At 39.2% G+C, this 18,927-nt stretch overlaps 1 protein-coding gene across 1 annotated transcript in view; it reads left to right on the top strand.

Annotated features, from left to right (window-relative positions):
- ABHD6 (abhydrolase domain containing 6, acylglycerol lipase) overlaps positions 1 to 18,927 on the top strand; it is a 186,792-nt gene that overhangs the window by 17,773 nt on the left and 150,092 nt on the right. Inside the window, exons 2-3 of the mRNA XM_053689382.1 lie at positions 2,670 to 2,801; positions 17,292 to 17,448. Coding sequence (XP_053545357.1) covers positions 2,683 to 2,801; positions 17,292 to 17,448 — 276 coding nt within the window. The 5' untranslated portion in view covers positions 2,670 to 2,682. The remainder of the gene's footprint in view (positions 1 to 2,669; positions 2,802 to 17,291; positions 17,449 to 18,927) is intronic.

Raw genomic sequence — 18,927 nt, 5'->3', positions numbered from 1 at the left:
TAACCAGATGTGTTCAGCTAGCGGCTAGTAGTGCAATGCTGTTCCTTCAGCTAAAGATAACAAGAGAATGAAGCAAAATTGATCATTGAAGTAAATTGGAAAGTTGTTTAAAAATGTATGTTCTATCCAAATCCTGAAAGACAATTTTGGGGTGTTCTGTCCCTTTACAATCTGTTGCAGCATGTCATTCTAAGACTAGCATTGCTGTAATGCTATGTGTTTAAGCCTCACAAAGGGGTTAAACACATGTTTAAAGTCCTGCTAAGGACCCACAGAGCACTGCTGGTCCTTAGCAGAAAGTGCTGCTGATCCAATTAACAGGGTGGCTAAACACATAGCATTCCAGCATCACTAGTGTTATATCCAGCATCACTAGTGTTATAATTAATTGCTCTAACAGATTAGAACATGGCCCTATAAACTGTACATATTTAGGACATACTTTTTATAACTGTTTTTGTATTCTCCTGTTTCAAATGTTTGTAATTATATTATTATATTAAAATTCCCCTTTCTGTTTCATTCATTATATATGTTTGGTACATTTTGGTCTGGATATATTCTGCAGTTGTATTTGTGTCATGATCTGAATGCACAATCAGATATAAACTCACCACATCACCTGCACTTCCTCAATGTAAAATGACAAGCTACTACGTTTAACGTACATTTGTCAAATACTGCTTTATAGTAGTAATCAAATAAAATACACCACGATACAAATGTATTTATTAAAAGGTGGTATAGAACAGACAAAACTGAGGTGCTTTACAAAATATTAAAGGGTCATGAAATTTAAAATTAGGGGCCGAATTATCAAGCTCCGAATGGAGCTTGATGCCCCTGTTTCCGCGCCAGCCTTCAGGTTCGATCGGGTTGATTAACACCCCCTGCTAGCAGCCGATTGGCCGCAAATCTGCAGGGGGCGGCATTACACCAGCAGCTCACAAGAACTGCTGGTGCAATGATAAATGCGTATGCTGTCGACATTTATTGATGTGCAGCGGATATGATACGCTACATCATGTCATGTCCGCTCGCACATTAATAAATAGGCCCCTTAATCTTTCATTGTTCAGACAGAGCATGCAGTGTTAAAGGGACACGAAACCCAAAATAATTATTTCATGATTTAGGTAGAACATACAATTTTAAACAACTTTCCAGTTTACTTCTATTATCAAATTTGCTTCATTCTCTTTTTGTCATTTGTTGAAGGAGCAGCAATGCACTTCTGGTTTTTAACTGAACACATGGGTGAGCCTATAATAAATTGGTATATATATGCAGCCACCAATCAGCAGCTAGAACCTAGGTTATTTTCTGCTCCTGAGCTTACCTAGATAACCTCTTGTCCTTTGCTGAAAGGTTTAAACACATATACAAGCGATTGTGCAATAATAAAATGTTCTTATACATTGGAGCATTTTTGTTGCACTTTTAGTCTCTTTAAACTGGAGTTGGAAACAGAAAGTTTATACAATGCAAACACAAATGATTAAATAAGTAGTGAGCCAATCAGGAGAGACATTCGCACGTATCTGCGAATCCTCATCCATATCCTGCTCAGAACCGGCTTGGCAGAGAGTTAGAGAAACTGTTCTGTAAACAGGTGTTTCCAACTGAATACATGGTACATAGTACTAAATGTATGAGGAACTGTTCCTTCATGTTTATGTTTATTTTTTATTTGAAATAGCTGGGGGTTCTCTTTAAAACCATAACCTATTGTTCTCAAGGATATGCTCATTTAAATGGGCTGAACGAGCAGACCTGCTCCTGTTATCTCTTTCTGTACACAAAGCCTTACAAGTATAAGAAATATTAAAGGGACATAAAACCCAAAATATGTATTTCATGATTCAGATAGAGCATGCAATTTGAACAACTTTCTAATTTACTTCTATTATTGAATTTTCTTTGTTCTCTTGGTATCTTTTGTTGAAAAGCAGGGCCGTGAGCTAAGGAGCGTTACCCATGTCTAGAGCACTATATGGCAGCTGTTTTGCAAGAATGTTATCTATTTGCAAGAGCAGTAGATAGCAGCACTATTTTCTGCCATGTAGTTCTCTACGCTCTACTAGGAATGAACAACACCTAGGCATCTCTTCAACAAAGAATATCATAGGAACAAAGCAGATTTGATTATAGAAGTAAATTGGAAACTTTTTTTTAAATTTGTATTCTCTGTCTGAATCACAAAATAACATTTTTGGGTTTTTATATCCCTTTAATTATAGCTGTGGGTTCAATGAGCAAAACAGCTATTTTCAATAAATATATTTTCTCCCTTTCCCACCCTCTATTAGGAGGTTAATAATATCTCTCCTTTTTTACATAGCTTTTCTACAGAAGATACAAAAGTATTCATATTTTCAGTAGAGGAGGTGGTTTCAACGGGCAAAACCAGATATTTAAAATGACAAAAATATAGGTAAATGAGCTGTTTGCAAACAGTTTATTACCGGTAAAATTGAATATTGGGAACATAAAAAAGGGGAGACAATTGTACAGTTCAATGTCCCTTTAAACACAAACTTACACACAATAATACACGGCTCTAACACTGTATAGAATGTTATTATTTCAAAATGGTGTCCCTTTAAGTATGATCAGATTGTGCTGGTAATTCTTACAGTTCCTAAAATGGTTCTTTCTTTATCTTGCAGGACCAAAGCAAACATGGATTTGGATGTATTTAATATGATCCTAATAGCAGGAGGTACCCTTGCTATTCCAATATTTGCCTTTATAGCATCTTTTTTTCTATGGCCTGCGGCACTTATCCAAATTTATTACTGGTAAGAGACAACTACTGGTAACACCTTTAGAATCCATTTCCTCCTATTTAACTGATAACTAGAAGATGCCTATTATTGGTTTTAAACCTGTGTAATGTTATATTTTGTCAGTTATAAAGATGCAGAAATGTCGGCTAGATTACGAGTTTTGCGGTAAGCTAAAACGCAGCGTTAACAGGTGCTAACGCTGCTGTTTCACTACCGCTGGTATTACGAGTCTTGCAGGTTTAGGGGCACCGCACACTTTTTTTTAGCCTTACCGCAAAACAACTGACGTAAACTTTGTAAAGTTTTTTTTCTATGGGACTTCCATAGCGCTGGTATTACGAGTATGTCCTGGGAGGCCAAAAAGTCGCATTCTAAAGTCAGTAGTTAAGAGTTTTATGGTACAACGCCGTAGTATAAAATTCATAACTAAAGTGCTAAAAAGTACACTAACACCCACAAACTACCTATTAAGCCCTAAACCGAGGCCCTCCTGCATCGCAAACACTATAATACAATTTTTAACCCCTAATCTGCCGCTCCGGACATCGCCGCCACTTTAATAAACATATTAACCCCTAAACCGTCGCACTCCCGCCTCGCAAACACTAGTTAAATATTATTAACGATCAACAGGATTTCACAGCAAATAACGATGGTGGCAATACTGCATATTTGTAAAGCATGTAAAAAGCTGGCATGAAGCCCACGCTGTGGTGAGCGTTAGAAGCGTGTACCCGTTACAATGGCAACAAGTCCCATATAATGATGAGTAATATGCCGGCCGGTCCCAGGGTAGAGGCTGAGTGTCTCGCGCTGTTACAATCCTCTCCTGGATCTCTTCCGACACCTTTCCTGTGTCTCTCAGCGTCCTCTGTATCCTCCAATCAGCCTGCCATACCCTCCTAAGCCTATAGCGATAGGGGGGGCGCGGTTGCGCCTCTGATGCGTCCGATGACGTCAGCTCACCACTGCCTCTGCTCGTTCCGGAACTAAATACCGGATTTAAAACAGTCCTGAACACAGCATGAAATTTCCAGTGCTAGCCGTGCTTCACAATGGGTAAATAGTCAATGTAGAATCAAAGTGAAAATCAGGAGCACTATAGACTGGGGTACTGGGAACTTAAGGGTTAAACACTAGCAACTCATATAGTAGGTTTACAAGTGTTACTTGTTTATTAATCAAGTTGTAACCAATAGGATTTGTCTGCTGCTTTTAAATATGTTAATTTTATTATGTCTGACAGCAGCTTATGAGGACGGCTCTTGGAGCCGAAACATGTAAGGTTGTTGTCAACAGACTTTCCTAAACTTTATTTCCATTGTTTGTGCCAAGTATTTGGAATATTTTTAATAACACTAAGGTGTAAAGAATAAATGTTTACTTTTTAAACAACCTGCTGCCGGTGCTCCTGATTTCCACTTTGATTCTACATCAAATATTATTAACCCCTAATCTGCCGCCCCTAACATCGCCCCTACCTACATTAATTAACCCATAATCTGCCGCTCCGGACATCGCTGCAACCTACATTATATTTATTAAATCCTAATCTGATGCCTCCAACATCGCCAACACCTACATTATTTTTATTAACCCCTAATCTCCCTCCCCCAATGTCGCCGCAACCTACCTACACTTATTAACCCCTAATCTGCCGCCCCCAACGTCGCCGACACTATTCTAAATTTATTAACCCCTAAACCTAAGTCTAACCCTAACCCTAACCCTAACACCCCCTAACTTAAATATAATTTAAATAAATCTAAATAAAATTCCTATCATTAACTAAATAAATCCTATTTCTCTTGCAAGGTGTATCCAGTCCACGGATTCATCCTTACTTGTGGGATATTCTCATTCCCTACAGGAAGTGGCAAAGAGAGCACACAGCAAAGCTGTCCATATAGCTCCCCCTCTAGCTCCGCCCCCCAGTCATTCTCTTTGCCGCTCTTAACAGATAGGGCATCTCCACGGGAGGGTAAAGTGAATGTGGTGTTAGATTTGTAGTTTTATATCTTCAATCAAGTTTGTTATTTTTAAATAGTACCGGTTTGTGCTATTTACTCTCTGGCAGAAATGTGATGAAGAATTCTGCTGAGAGGAAAATGATTTTAGCATGTTGTAACTAAAATCCATTGCTGTTCCCACACAGGACTGAGGAGTACCAGAAAACTTCAGTTGGGGGGAACAGTTTGCAGGCTTAACTGCTTTGAGGTATGTTTCAGTCATCTTTTTTCTAGTCAAGACAAGATAATGCTAGAAGACTGACAAGAATCCCCATGTGGGAAGGGTAAGCCATGTTCTGAGACTTAGTATAGAACTAGAGGCTTATTTAAGAGGGCTCAACAGACTGGTTAACACTTTTGCAGGGCAATCGATTATTTTAATTAACAAAATACTCATTATTGACACTTTTAAAGCACTTTTGGTGTGTTTATTCGGGGTTTTATTCCACATGGCATTATTTTTAGTCACCTCAATTGGGTTCTGAAGGCCCCACTGCTCCGGAGTGGTCGGGGCCTACTTTTGCGCCTCAGTTGCGCAGTTTATTCTGACAGATTTTTTTGCATGCTGCTTCACATGGGTCCAGAGACTGCTTGAGGACTTCAAGAGGCTTGCTTTTCTCAAATCCAATCCTTAAGGGAAGGTAGGGCCACAGCAGGCTGCTGTGGCAAGGTGCTGTAGTTTATTAACTGGTTGTTTGCTTTAGGCGGCTCCGGTTTGGGCATTAAAGGGTTAATCAGGCTGAAACTTGCTGTGCAATCATATCGAAGCATTAGGCACATACTGTGAAAATTTCAAGAGATTTGGTTCATTTTTCACTGTTTTTGTAAAATTGTGTGCGCTTTTATTTCTTAAAGGCACAGTACCATTTATTGCAAATTGTGTTTTTTACTTGATAAAGTGTTTTTCCAAGCCTGCTTGTGTATAATACTAATCTGTTAAACATGTCTGACACTAAGGAAAAGCCTTGCTCTATGTGTTCAGAAGCCATGGTGTAACCCCCACTCAAAATGTGTCCCAAGTGCACTAATGTGTCTATACACTTTAAAGATCATATTGTGTCACTTAAAAATATAGCCCTAGATGATTCTTTGACTGAAGGTAATGAGGATAGTCCACCTTCCTCTCCCCATGTATCATTACCAGTTACGCCCGCTCAAGCGATACCTAGTACCTCTAATGCATTGACACCTATTACATTGCAACAACTAGCGGCAGTCATGGATAATTCCCTTGCGGCCTTTCTATGCAAACTGCCAGTTTTCCCTAAAAAGCGCGATAGCTCTGTCTTGAGAACAGATGAGGAGCAGTCGGAAGCTTTGGGAGGTTTATCTGATGTACCCTCACAACACTCTGAAGTAGGGGCGAGGGATGTAATGTCTGAGGGAGAAATTTCTGACTCAGGAAAAGTTTCTCAGCGGGCAGAATCAGATTCACTAGCGTTTAAATTTAAATTGGAACACCTCCGCGTATTGCTTAGGGAGGTTTTATCAACTCTGGATGATTGTGACCCTATGGTGGTCCCAGAGAAATTGTGTAAAATGGACAAATATCTAGAGGTCCCTGTATACACTGATGCGTTTCCAATCCCTAAGAGGGTGGCGGATATTGTTGCTAGGGAGTGGGAGAGACCAGGTGTACCTTTTGTTCCCCCCCCCTATCTTTAAGAAAATGTTCCTCATAACTGATCCCAGGCGGGACGCGTGGCAGACAGTCCCTAAGGTAGAGGGGGCAGTTTCAACACTAGCCAAACGCACAACCATACCAATTGAAGACAGTTGTGCTTTCAAAGATCCTATGGATAAAAAATTAGAAGGTTTACTAAAGAAAATATTTGTTCAACAAGGTTTCCTTCTCCTACCTATTGCCTGCATTATTCCTGTAACTACTGCAGCGGCTTTTTGGTTTGAGGCGCTGGAGGAGTCGCTCCAGAGGGAGACTTCATATGACGAAGTCATGGATAGAATTAATGCTCTAAAACTGGCTAATTCTTTTATCACAGATCACGCTTTGCAATTAGCTAAGTTAGCGGTGAAAAATTCTGGTTTTGCCATTATGGCACGCAGAGCGATTTGGCTCAAGTCATGGTCGGCCGACGTGTCGTCCAAAACAAAATTACTAAATATTCCTTTCAAGATAGACCTTTTAAGGCTAAAAACAAGGCTAATTTTCGTTCCTTTCGCAACTTCAGGAGCGGTCCTGCTTCAACCTCTGCAACCGCAAAGCAAGAGGGTAACGCTTCACAGCCCAAGGCAACCTGGAAGCCTTTGCAGGGCTGGAACAAGGGTAAACAGGCCAAAAAGCCTGCGGCTGCTACTAAGACAGCATGAAGGGGTAGCCCCCGATCCGGGACCGGATCTGGTAGGGGGCAGACTCTCTCTCTTTGCTCAGGCTTGGGCAAGAGATGTTCCCGATCCCTGGGCATTAGAGATCGTTGCTCAGGGATATCTTCTAGAATTCAAGGATTCTCCCCCAAGGGGAAGGTTCCACATTTCTCGTTTGTCTTCAGACCAAACAAAGAAACAGGCGTTCTTACGCTGTGTAGAAGATCTTCTAAAAATGGGAGTGATACACCCAGTTCCAATTGTAGAACAAGGACTGGGCTTTTACTCAAACCTGTTCGTAGTTCCCAAAAAGGAAGGAACTTTCAGGCCAATCCTGGATCTAAAAATTCTAAACAAATTCCTCAGAGTGCCGTCTTTCAAAATGGAAACCATTCGGACAATCTTACCGATGATCCAGGAAGGTCAATATATGACTACCATGGATCTAAAGGATGCGTACCTTCATATTCCTATCCACAAAGATCATCATCAGTTCCTAAGGTTCGCCTTTCTGGACAAGCATTACCAGTTCGTGGCCCTTCCCTTCGGGTTGGCCACCGCTCCCAGAATTTTCACAAAGGTGCTAGGGTCCCTTCTAGCGGTACTAAGACCGCGGGGCATTGCAGTAGCACCTTATCTGGACGACATCTTAATACAGGTGTCGTCTTTTCCCAGAGCCAAGGCTCATACGGAGATTGTTCTGGCCTTTCTAAGGTCTCACGGGTGGAAGGTGAACACCGAAAAAAGTTCTCTGTCCCCGCTCACAAGGGTTCCCTTCGTGGGAACATTAATAGACTTGGTAGAAATTAAAATATTTCTGACGGAGGTCAGAAGGTTAAAGCTTTTAACTACTTGCTGAGCTCTTCATTCCATTCCTCGGCCATCTGTAGCTCAGTGCATGGAGGTAATCGGATTAATGGTAGCAGCAATGGACGTAGTCCCTTTTGCTCGAATTCATCTCAGACCACTGCAATTGTGCATGCTCAAACAGTGGAATGGGGATTATGCAGATTTGTCTCCTCAAATCCAACTGGACCAGAAAACCAGAGATTCTCTTCTCTGGTGGTTGTCTCAGGATCATCTGTCTCAGGGAATGTGCTTCCGCAGACCGGAGTGGATCATTGTAACGACCGACGCCAGTCTGTTAGGCTGGGGCGCGGTCTGGGACTCCCTGAAAGCTCAGGGTCTATGGTCTCGGGAAGAGTCTCTTCTCCCGATAAACATTTTGGAACTGAGAGCGATATTCAACACGCTCCAGGCATGGCCTCAGCTAGCGGCGGCGGCCAAATTCATCTGTTTCAGTCGGACAACATCACGACTGTAGCATACATCAATCATCAGGGAGGAACAAAGAGTTCCTTAGCGATGAAGGAAGTAACCAAAATAATCAGGTGGGCGGAGGATCACTCTTGCCATCTATCTGCAATTCACATCCCAGGAGTAGACAACTGGGAAGCGGATTTCCTAAGTCGTCAGACTTTTCACCCGGGGGAGTGGGAACTCCACCCGGAGGTTTTTGCTCAGCTGACCCAGCTAAGGGGCATTCCAGAATTGGGTCTGATGGCGTCCCATCAGAACACCAAACTTCCTCTTTACGGATCCAGGTCCAGGGACCCCAAGGTGGCATTGATAGATGCTCTAGTAGCGCCTTGGTCCTTCAATCTAGCTTATGTCTTTCCACCGTTTCCCCTTCTCTCTCAGCTGGTAGCCAGAATCAAACAGGAGAAGGCTTCGGTAATTCTGATAGCGCCTGCGTGGCCACGCAAGACTTGGTATGCAGACCTAGTGGACATGTCATCTGTCCCACCATGGACACTGCCAACGAGGCAGGATCTTCTAATACAGGGTCCATTCAAGCATCCAAATCTAGTTTCTCTGCAGCTGACTGCTTGGAGATTGAACGCTTAATTCTATCCAAGCGTGGGTTCTCTGAATCAGTTATAGATACTCTGATCCAGGCTAGAAAGCCTGTCACCAGGAAAATTTACCATAAGATATGGCGGAAATATCTTTTTTGGTGTGAATCCAAGGGTTACTCGCGGAGTAAGATTAGGATTCCAAGGATATTGTCTTTTCTCCAAGAAGGATTGGAGAAAGGTTTGTCAGCTAGTTCCTTAAAGGGACAGATATCCGCTCTGTCTATCCTTTTACACAGGCGTCTGGCAGAAGTACCAGACGTTCAAGCGTTTGCACAGGCCCTAGTTAGAATCAAGCCTGTCTATAGACCTGTGGCTCCTCCATGGAGTCTAAATTTAGTTCTTTCAGTTCTTCACAAGGGGTTCCGTTTGAACCTTTACATTCCATAGATATTAAGTTATTATCTTGGAAAGTTTTGTTTTTGGTAGCTATTTCTTTTGCTCGAAGAGTTTCAGAATTTTCTGCTTTGCAGTGTAATTCACCCTATCTGGTGTTCCATGCAGATAAGGTAGTTTTGCGTACCAAACCTGGTTTTCTTCCTAAAGTTGTTTCTAATAAGAATTTTAACCAGGAAATCATTGTTCCTTCCCTGTGTCCTAATCCAGCTTCTAAGAAGGAACGGCTTTTACACAATCTTGATGTGGTTCGTGCTTTGAAATTCTATTTACAAGCAACCAAGGATTTCAGACAAACATCATCCTTGTTTGTTGTCTATTCTGGTAAGAGGAGAGGTCAGAAAGCGACTGCTACCTCTCTTTCCTTCTGTTTGAAAAGCATCATCCGATTGGCTTATGAGACTGCTGGGCAGCAGCCTCCTGAACGAATTACAGCTCATTCCACCAGAGCTGTGGCTTCCACATGGGCTTTCAAGAATGAGGCTTCTGTTGAACAGATTTGTAAGGCAGCGACTTGGTCTTCACTGCATACTTTTGCCAAATTTTACAAATTCAATACTTTTGCTTCTTCGTAGGCTATTTTTGGGAGAAAGGTTTTGCAAGCAGTGGTGCCTTCCGTTTAGGTTACCTGTCTTGTTCCCTCCCTTCATCCGTGTCCTAAAGCTTTGGTATTGGTATCCCACAAGTAAGGATGAATCAGTGGACTGGATACACCTTGCAAGAGAAAACAGAATTTATGCTTACCTGATAAATTACTTTCTCTTGCGGTGTATCCAGTCCACGGCCCGGTTTATTTTTATTTTACAGGCAAGTTTGTATTTATTTTAACTAGGTAGAATAGTTATTAAATAGTTATTAACTATTTAATAACTACCTAGCTAAAATAAAGACAAATTTACATGTAAAATAAAAGCTAACCTAAGTTACACTAACACATAACACTACACTACAATTAAATAAATTAACTAAATTATAAACAATTAAATAAATTAAATGAAATTAGCTAAATTACAGAAAATAAAAAAACTAATTACAGATCTTTAAACTAATTACACCTAATCTAAGAGACCTATCAAAATAAAAAAGCCCCCCCAAAATAAAAAAAACAAACCCCTAGCCTAAGCTAAACTATCAATTGCCCTTAAAAGGGCCTTTTGCAGGGTATTGCCCCAAAGAAATCAGCTCTTTTACCTGTAAAAAAAAAAATACAAACACCCCCCCAACAGTAAAACCCACCACCCACACAACCAAACCCCCCAAATAAAATACTATCTAAAAAAACCTAAGTTCCCCATTGCCCTGAAAAGGGCATTTGGATGGGTATTGCCCTTAAAAGGGCAGTTAGCTCTTTTGTGGCCCAAACCCTAAACTAAAAAATAAAACCCACCCAATACACCCTTAAAAAACCTAACACTAGCCCTCTGAAGATCGACTTACTGTTCTGAAGACCGGACATCCATCCTCAAGGAAGCGGCAGAAGTCTTCATCTAACCGGGCCGAAGTCCTCAACGAAGCCTGGAGAAGCCTTCATCCAAGCCGGGCGAAGTGGTCCTCCAGACGGGCAGAAGTCTTCATCTAGACGGCATCTTCTATCTTCATCCATCTGACGCGGAGCGGCTCCATCTTCAAGACATCTGACGCGGAGCATTCTCTTCATCCGGAGTCTACTTATTGAATGACGGTTCCTTTAAGTGAGGTCATCCAAGATGGCGTCCCTTAGATCAGCCAATCAGAATTAAGGTAGAAAAAATCCTATTGGCTGATCCAATCAGCCAATAGGATCGAGCTTGCATTCTATTGGCTGTTCCAATCAGCCAATAGAATGCAAGTTCAAACCTATTGGCTGATAGGGATCAGCCAATAGGATTGAACTTCAATCCTATTGAGATTTAAGATTTATTTACTTAGGTTTAGGGGTTAATAAATTTAGAATAGTGGCGGCAACTTTGGGGGCGGTAGATTAGGGGTTAATAAGTGTAGGTAGGTGGCGACGATGTCGGGGGCGGCAGATTAGGGGTTAATAAAAATAATGTAGGTGTCGGCGATGTTGGGGGCAGCAGATTAGGGGTTCATAAGTATAATGTAGGTGGCTGCGATGTCCGGAGTGGCAGATTAGGGGTTAATAATATTTAACTAATGTTTGTGAGGCGGGAGTGCAGCGGTTTAGGGGTTAATATGTTTATTATAGTGGCGACGATGTCCTGAGCGGTTAGGGGTTAATAAATATAATGTAGGTGTCGGCAATGTCGGGAGCGGCAGACTAGGGGTTAATAAGTGTAAGATTAGGGGTGTTAAGACTCGGGGTTCATGTCAGGGTGTAGACATAAATTTTATTTCCCCATAGGAATCAATGGGGCTGTGTTACTGAGTTATACGCTGCTTTTTTGCAGGTGTTAGGCTTTTTCTCAGCCGGCTCTCCCCGTTGATTCCTGTGGGGAAAACGTTACACCAGCTCACCGCTGACTTAAGCAGTGCTGGTATTGAAGTGAAGTGTGGAGCAAAGTTTTGCTCTACGCTCACCTTTTTGTCTTTTAACGCCGGGTTTGTGAAATCCTGTAATACCAGCGCTGTATGTAAGTGAGTGGTGAGAATAAACTGCTCGTTAGCACCGCACCCCTGTTACCGCAAAACTCGTAATCTAGCCGTGTGTGTTTTAAACAAGTAAAAAAAGCAAATTCTATAACCTAGGTTTTCAAAATGCTGCAAATCACATAGGGGTATTAGGCAATTTGCAGCAATTTGGAAACTTAGGATACAGAATTTGCTTTTTGGCCTCACTCTAGGGAGCATAGGAGGATTAGTGTCCTTTCAATGCAGATTTTTTTTTTTTTACTGATTTCAGTTGGTGAAACCACCAAATCATTTTGAAAAATAAACAAAAAAAAAACAAATTAGATTTATTATAGTAAACTATTTTCTTTTCTTCCAAGCAGCAAAATACACAAAGGATTATATGATTTTCAAGTAGGTTAACACACAAATTAAGAGATCTTCAGGATAGAGAGGGCTAAGGGGTCAATTTATCAAAGGCTTTCGCCAGCCTTTGACCCCCTATGAGTGCAGGTTCTAACAAGAGAACCTGCAGACCGTATTTAACAAGCAGTGGTCATTAGACCGCTGCTTCTCTAACCTTTCGCCACCTCTTTGGTGACAAATTTTAATCTCCCCAGTCCCGTCCGACCGGGAAGATTAAAAGCACCCGCGCGCACGTGATTGACTGTGTGTGGGCAGGGGGCGGGATTGCACACAAGCGCAAAATAGCAGAGGCAAGCTGCAGCAGACAGGGGCGCATATGTGCGCCCCTGTCCACCCCAGCTCGATAAATCGACCCCTAAGTGCTAAAAATAAAAAAGTAACACTAGACATATAATTTAAGAAACACAAAAGTCAAATTAAACTTTAATGATTTAGATAGAGCATGCATTTAAAGGGATAGACAGGACCAAATAAAATGTGCCTGGGCGCATTTCAATGTGAAATCAAAGTATTTTTGCAATATACTTTCATTAGCAAAAATACTTCTGTTTTTCTATGGCATACGCACATATCCTGTGATTGCCCGTGCACCAGTATGCAAATACTATTCCTGCTCAGAGAGGTGGCTGTGTATTGCTTCTGAAGACATCATTTGTGTCATACAAGTCACTGATGACTTTCTGAGGTGTGGAAACTGGCTCAAGGCCTTCACAGGGATATGTGCATATCAGTAATTTTATTAGAAGCATTTTTGCTAATGAATTATATTGCAAAAATGCTTCTATTTCAAATTGAAATGCACCCATGCTCATTTCATTTTTGACCTTTCTATCCCTTTAAGGGACTTTTCAATTTAATTCTTAAAATTGAAATTATCAAAGTGACCTCATTCTCTTGGCGTGCTTTGTTAAAAAGCATATCTAGGTAGGCTCAAAAGCAACAACACAGTACTGGAAGCTAGCTGCTGATTGGTGACTGCATATATATATGTCTCTTGTGATTGGCTCACCAATGTGTTCAGCTAGCTCCCAGTAGTGCATATGCAAACAACAGTGCAGAATAAAATGCTCTAACATTTTTATTTTACACTTTTATGGTGCTAGATTTATTACATTACATCTTAAAGGGACACCAAAGTCAAAAGTTTTTTTTTTTTTATTGTTCAAATAGAGCGTGTGATTCCAATTTACTTCTATTATCTAATTTGCTTCATTATCTTGGTATCCTTTGTTAAAAAGCATACCTAGGTGGGCTTAGGAGCAGCAATGCATTACTGGGAGCTAGCTACTGATTGGGTAGCCTCCTGTCATTGGTTCAACAGATTTGCTCAGCTAGCTCCCATTGCTGCTCCTTCAACAAAGGATACTAAGATAATTAAGCAAATAAGATAATGGAAGTGAATTTGGAACTTGTTTAAAATTAGATGCTCTATGTATATCATGACAGAAAATAAATTGTGTTTCATATCCTTTTTAAGTAACCTTTCCCTAAAACCTCACTTATCTCTCCATATAATAAAATAAGAATTGTTGAGTTTGGAGAGAATTTGAGTGAATCAGCCATTTGTAAAGTCATGTGGTCCAAATATCCGACAGGAACTGCACTGATTTTATTAGAATTAAAGGGGCATTATACACCAATTTTCATTACACTACTATAAAGCATAATATGCACAGATACTGATATAAAAATCCAGTGTAAAACCTTTTAAAAACTTACTTAAAAGTTCCCAATTTAACACTGTTAAGGAGATAAGCATGGAACGCCCACTGAAAGGGGCTGATAGCAGAACCTCCCCTGAATATGAAAAGACACATTATACAAATAGAAAGCAATGTGAAGTCTGTATACATCAGTATGCATCTAAAACTTTCAGGCTTGGTTAGGAGTCTGAAAATCAGCACAATGTTATTTAAAAATAAGCAAAACTATACATTTTTACAAAAACACTCCTAGATGGGCTGTATAAATGGATCATCTACAAAACAATTATGCAAATAAAAATCTAGTGTATAATGTCCCTTTAATGTTAAAGGATCCACTGAACAATTGGCATTAGAATATATTACTAGTAATCACACAGGGAATGTATGGCTTGATAATATTACCAGCAGTATTTTTTACACCTGGTATTTGATGTCATACAATAAGTCTCTTTGTGTGTATATTTTATGTAACATTAGATTTTCTTGCTATTATAATCCTATTTAAAGGGACATTTAACACAAACTACGTTCCATAAGCATAGTATTCATGGGAGCCGCCATGTTGAAATATAGCTTCCACTATTTGAGAGCTGACGTGTTTGCATATGTTTTGCAACTCTCCTTCAGATACCTGCAGTGTTACCTAAATTCCAAAATGGCTGCACCCTTAATTAGCGAGTGTGGGGCATTACAGGTTTAATGTCCCTTTAAAGCAACATTTAAATGTAATGATACAATGTTCTGAATCATTACAGCTATTTTATTATTGCACAAATGCTCTTTGGTAACGTTGTGTGCAAGTCCTGCAGAGGTGTTAGTCATTCTCAAGTGGCGTAATGCAATGTCGGAAGCTGCATGTGTGTATTCCTGTTTTCATAGTGGTTGATCACAATCTATCATTCAATTATTATTGGCATGTTAAAGGGACAGTCTAGTCAAAAATAAACGTTCATGATTCAGATAGGGCATGTCATTTTAGCCAACTTTCCAATTTACTATTATCATCAAATTTGCTTTGTTCTCTTGGTATTCTTTGTTGAAAGCTAAGGCTAGGTAGGCTCATATGCTAATTTCTAAGCCCTTGAAGGCGCATCTTATCTCAGTGCATTTTGACAATTTTTCACAGCTAGACAGCTCTAGTTCATGTGTGCCATATAGATAAAGTTATGCTCACTCCTGTGGAGTCGGCACTGATTGGCTAAAATGCAGGTTTGTCAAAAGAACTGTGATGAGGGGGCAGTCTGCAGAGGCTTATAGACAAGGTAATCAAAGAGGTAAAAAGTGTATTAATATAATGCAAAACTAGGGAATGGGTAATAAAGGGGTTATCTGTCTTTGTAAACAATAAACATTTTGAAGTAGTGTCCCTTTAATGACACATTTACTAAGCCATTTTTCAGATAAAAGGACTTGATAAACCCAGGATAACACCTTTCCATTTATTACCCCAAAAAACTTTTAAATGGGACATTAGTTTTGTGCATATGCAAAACTCTCTGACATTTCCCCCGTCATATTGGTCTACATTAGGAATTTACATTCATTAAAAACATGGATACAAACACTATCTGCTCAATTAATTCAACTTAAAAAATTGATAATGACCAATTTACTGTAATAAAAATTAGCCACAGAAACATAGATTTCGATGGTAGATACAAATAATAGGCCTAACAAGTTTGCTTACAGTACGTATAAAGTAGAAGCTTAGTTAGTTTGCTGATAGCCTTATACTTATCTTTATCGCCTGTAGCCAAATCAAAAACCCAACAAGCACATATACTCAATATACTGTTAATGCCCCGTTTAAATCCCTTACAGAGACATAATCATATCTCTGTAGTTATGGAGCACAACATGATAATTGCTTACATGTAACCTTTTAGCTTCACTACATGCTATTGGAAAAGATCGCTCAACGTACAGATCCTTCAACCTGTGATTTAATTTTAACCCCCCCCCTCCAAATCGCCATATTGTTTGTTATTATTGTTGCACATTTGATTTTGGATTTCAAAATCAGTGAAGATTAACGATGTAGTTAAAGATTTCATGTTTTCAAAAGGTAACCATTTCGAGCTTCAGGAACATTAAAGGGACAGGAAATGTGTGCACTTGCTAGCACTGGATAGCACTTGCTTATTGGTGGCTACATTTAGCACCCAATAAGCAAGCGTAACGCAGGTTCTGAACCAAAAATGGGCCAGCTCCTAAGTTTTACATTCCTGCTTTTTAAATAAAGATAGCAGGAGAACGAAGAAAAATTGATAATAGGAGTAAATTTGAAAGTTGCTTAAAATTGCCTGCTCTATCTGAATCATGAAAGAAATAATTTGGGTTTAGTATCCCTTTTATGATAGTGTTAATTAGTATATTATTTTAAACATGAGTTTTTTTGGGCCCCTCCACCTTCTGTATTTATTTGTTTGGTTTGTGTTTTTTCTTATTTTCACCAATAATCGGTATCATTGTGTACCCCTATTCATGTTCCTACCGATACAGAATTTACCAGCGCTTTACAGATAAATGATAATAATAATATGGAATAGCTTTGAGTGTCTTATTTTACAGTGCCCTGCAGTTTTACCTGGGATTTTAGATGCTAAAAAATCTGACAATTTAGAAGCTCAGAAAACGCAAATAAAAAAGCAGCAGCTAGATACAGATAGATAATATAAGCCATTCGCTCTGAAAGGGACATTAAACACTAAATAAATGTTAGATAGAATGATGCATTGAAAGAAAAGATTAGTCTGAGAATTAACATGTAGATGTATTTTTTAACGTTTCTTTAGCAGTTTAAATATTGACAAATTAAGTGTAAAGTTTTAGTGTCTATAAAACAATAGGAGCTGCCATGTTGTAACTTAGGACACATTCTCTGCTGTGGCCAATTAGGGACAATTATAAATAGGTCAGTAGAGTGTGCAGCCAATGGCTATGTGGAATATAAAAGTGTTCTGCACTTCCATTTTTAACAGGAAATGAAAAGCTCACCATCTCAGAATGGAATTACAGGAAAAGGAGACAAAATAAATAATGAAAATATATTGCAGAGTTTTTTATATATACAATTTATGATTTTATATTACCATCTAAAAGTGTTTAATGCCACAGTTTTGTAGCTGCATGATCATTTTAAGGCTCCTCTAACACATCATTATATCCTATGTTTAGGTACTGGCGCAGGGCCTTGGGGATGACGGTTAAATGTGTAAGCAATGGGAACTACACGTTTTGTTACACATACAGAGGAAGGCCGAATTCCAAGCCCTCAATATTGATGTTACATGGATTCTCTGCTCATAAAGATATGTGGCTAACTGTAGTTAAGGTAAGTGTCATTAAAACAAGTGACGCGTTTCTCAGCCCTAAGGCTTTTTCATCCGTCCCAGTATTTGGATGTGGGTGCGTGGGGCATGCAGATGTATCCCATTGCTGTTAAAAAAACAAGAGACCGTTTTTTACTAGAAATATTTGTGCCATATACTTGTGTATTCCTTTTTTTTTTTCTAATCTAACTGAAAAATGAATTTGAATTGTTATTATCATCTCCCTTTACAAATAGTTCCATGTTGTTTATTCCCTCTTAAAGGGACATTAAAAGCCTTTTGCTTTTATGTAAAAAAAAAAAGTGTGCTTGTCCCATGTTCTGTAACCTGCTATTTGATTTGCAGCAGTTTTAAAACCTAAGTTACAGAATTTTATTTTTTTATTCAGCGTCTCAGAGCAGCTAACATAAAAAGAAAAATGTTTCTTTGTACGTTTCTGCAAAGTGGACACAATTATGTGTCGTACTAAGTTTGTTTCTAAAATAGTCACCCATATTACACAAGCTCACAGTGGCTCCTACACTTTTAAGGACCAGTAGGTTTTTAACCCTGTAAAGACCTGGGTAGTTTGTACAAATTTTGCCCCAAGTACCAGGGGATTTTAACATTTTACAATACACAAGTGAGAACACCTACTGTTCTAATAACATCTTGTTTTAAGTATTAAACTCTTATCATATTGATAAGTATTGATTTAGAACCGAAGGAGAAAGGAAATCTCTTGAAAGCTTGTCTCCTAAATATCATGTTAGTCCAATAAAAAAGGTATCATCGCATACTGCAATACACTGGTTCTTTTGCCATCTTGGACTAATATGGCTAAACCAATATATATATATACTGTAATAATAAAAATAATAACTATATATATATATATATATATATATAATTATACACACATTTTTTGAATAATAAGAGCTTTCATTGTATACCAGTTTCAACTAACTATTTAATTATCTAAATAATAATTTATATATGTGTATATATTTATATATATATACACACACACATATGTCTTGTTTTATTTTATGTATTACTTAAAATGTACATTTTAATACATTTAAAGGATTCCAAAACTTTCGTATTTTTGGGACCATATCATATAGTACCTGTTTACATATCATCACATACCTATTTTTTGTCTCCAACAAAGTTTCTGAACATTAGAAAAAATAATTTCTCTTGTAAGGTGTATCCAGTCCACGGATTCATCCATTACTTGTGGGATATTCTCCTTCCCAACAGGAAGCTGCAAGAGGATCACCCACAGCAGGAAGCTGCAGAGCTATATAGCTCCTCCCCTAACTGCCACCTCTAGTCATTCTCTTGCATCTCTCGACAAGGGAAGTAGCTAGAGAGATGTAATGAATTAGTGTAGTTTAGCTTCAATCAAAAGTTTGTTATTTTTAAACGGTGCCGGCGTTGTACTGTTTTTTTACCTAAGGCAGAAATTAGAAGAAGAATTTGCCTGAAGTTTTTGA

The sequence above is a fragment of the Bombina bombina genome, chromosome 7, assembly GCF_027579735.1.
Source record: "Bombina bombina isolate aBomBom1 chromosome 7, aBomBom1.pri, whole genome shotgun sequence".
NCBI classification, from domain to species: domain Eukaryota; kingdom Metazoa; phylum Chordata; class Amphibia; order Anura; family Bombinatoridae; genus Bombina; species Bombina bombina.
The sequence above is the reverse complement of the archived record's forward strand: the minus strand, read 5'-3'. Positions and strand labels throughout refer to the sequence as shown.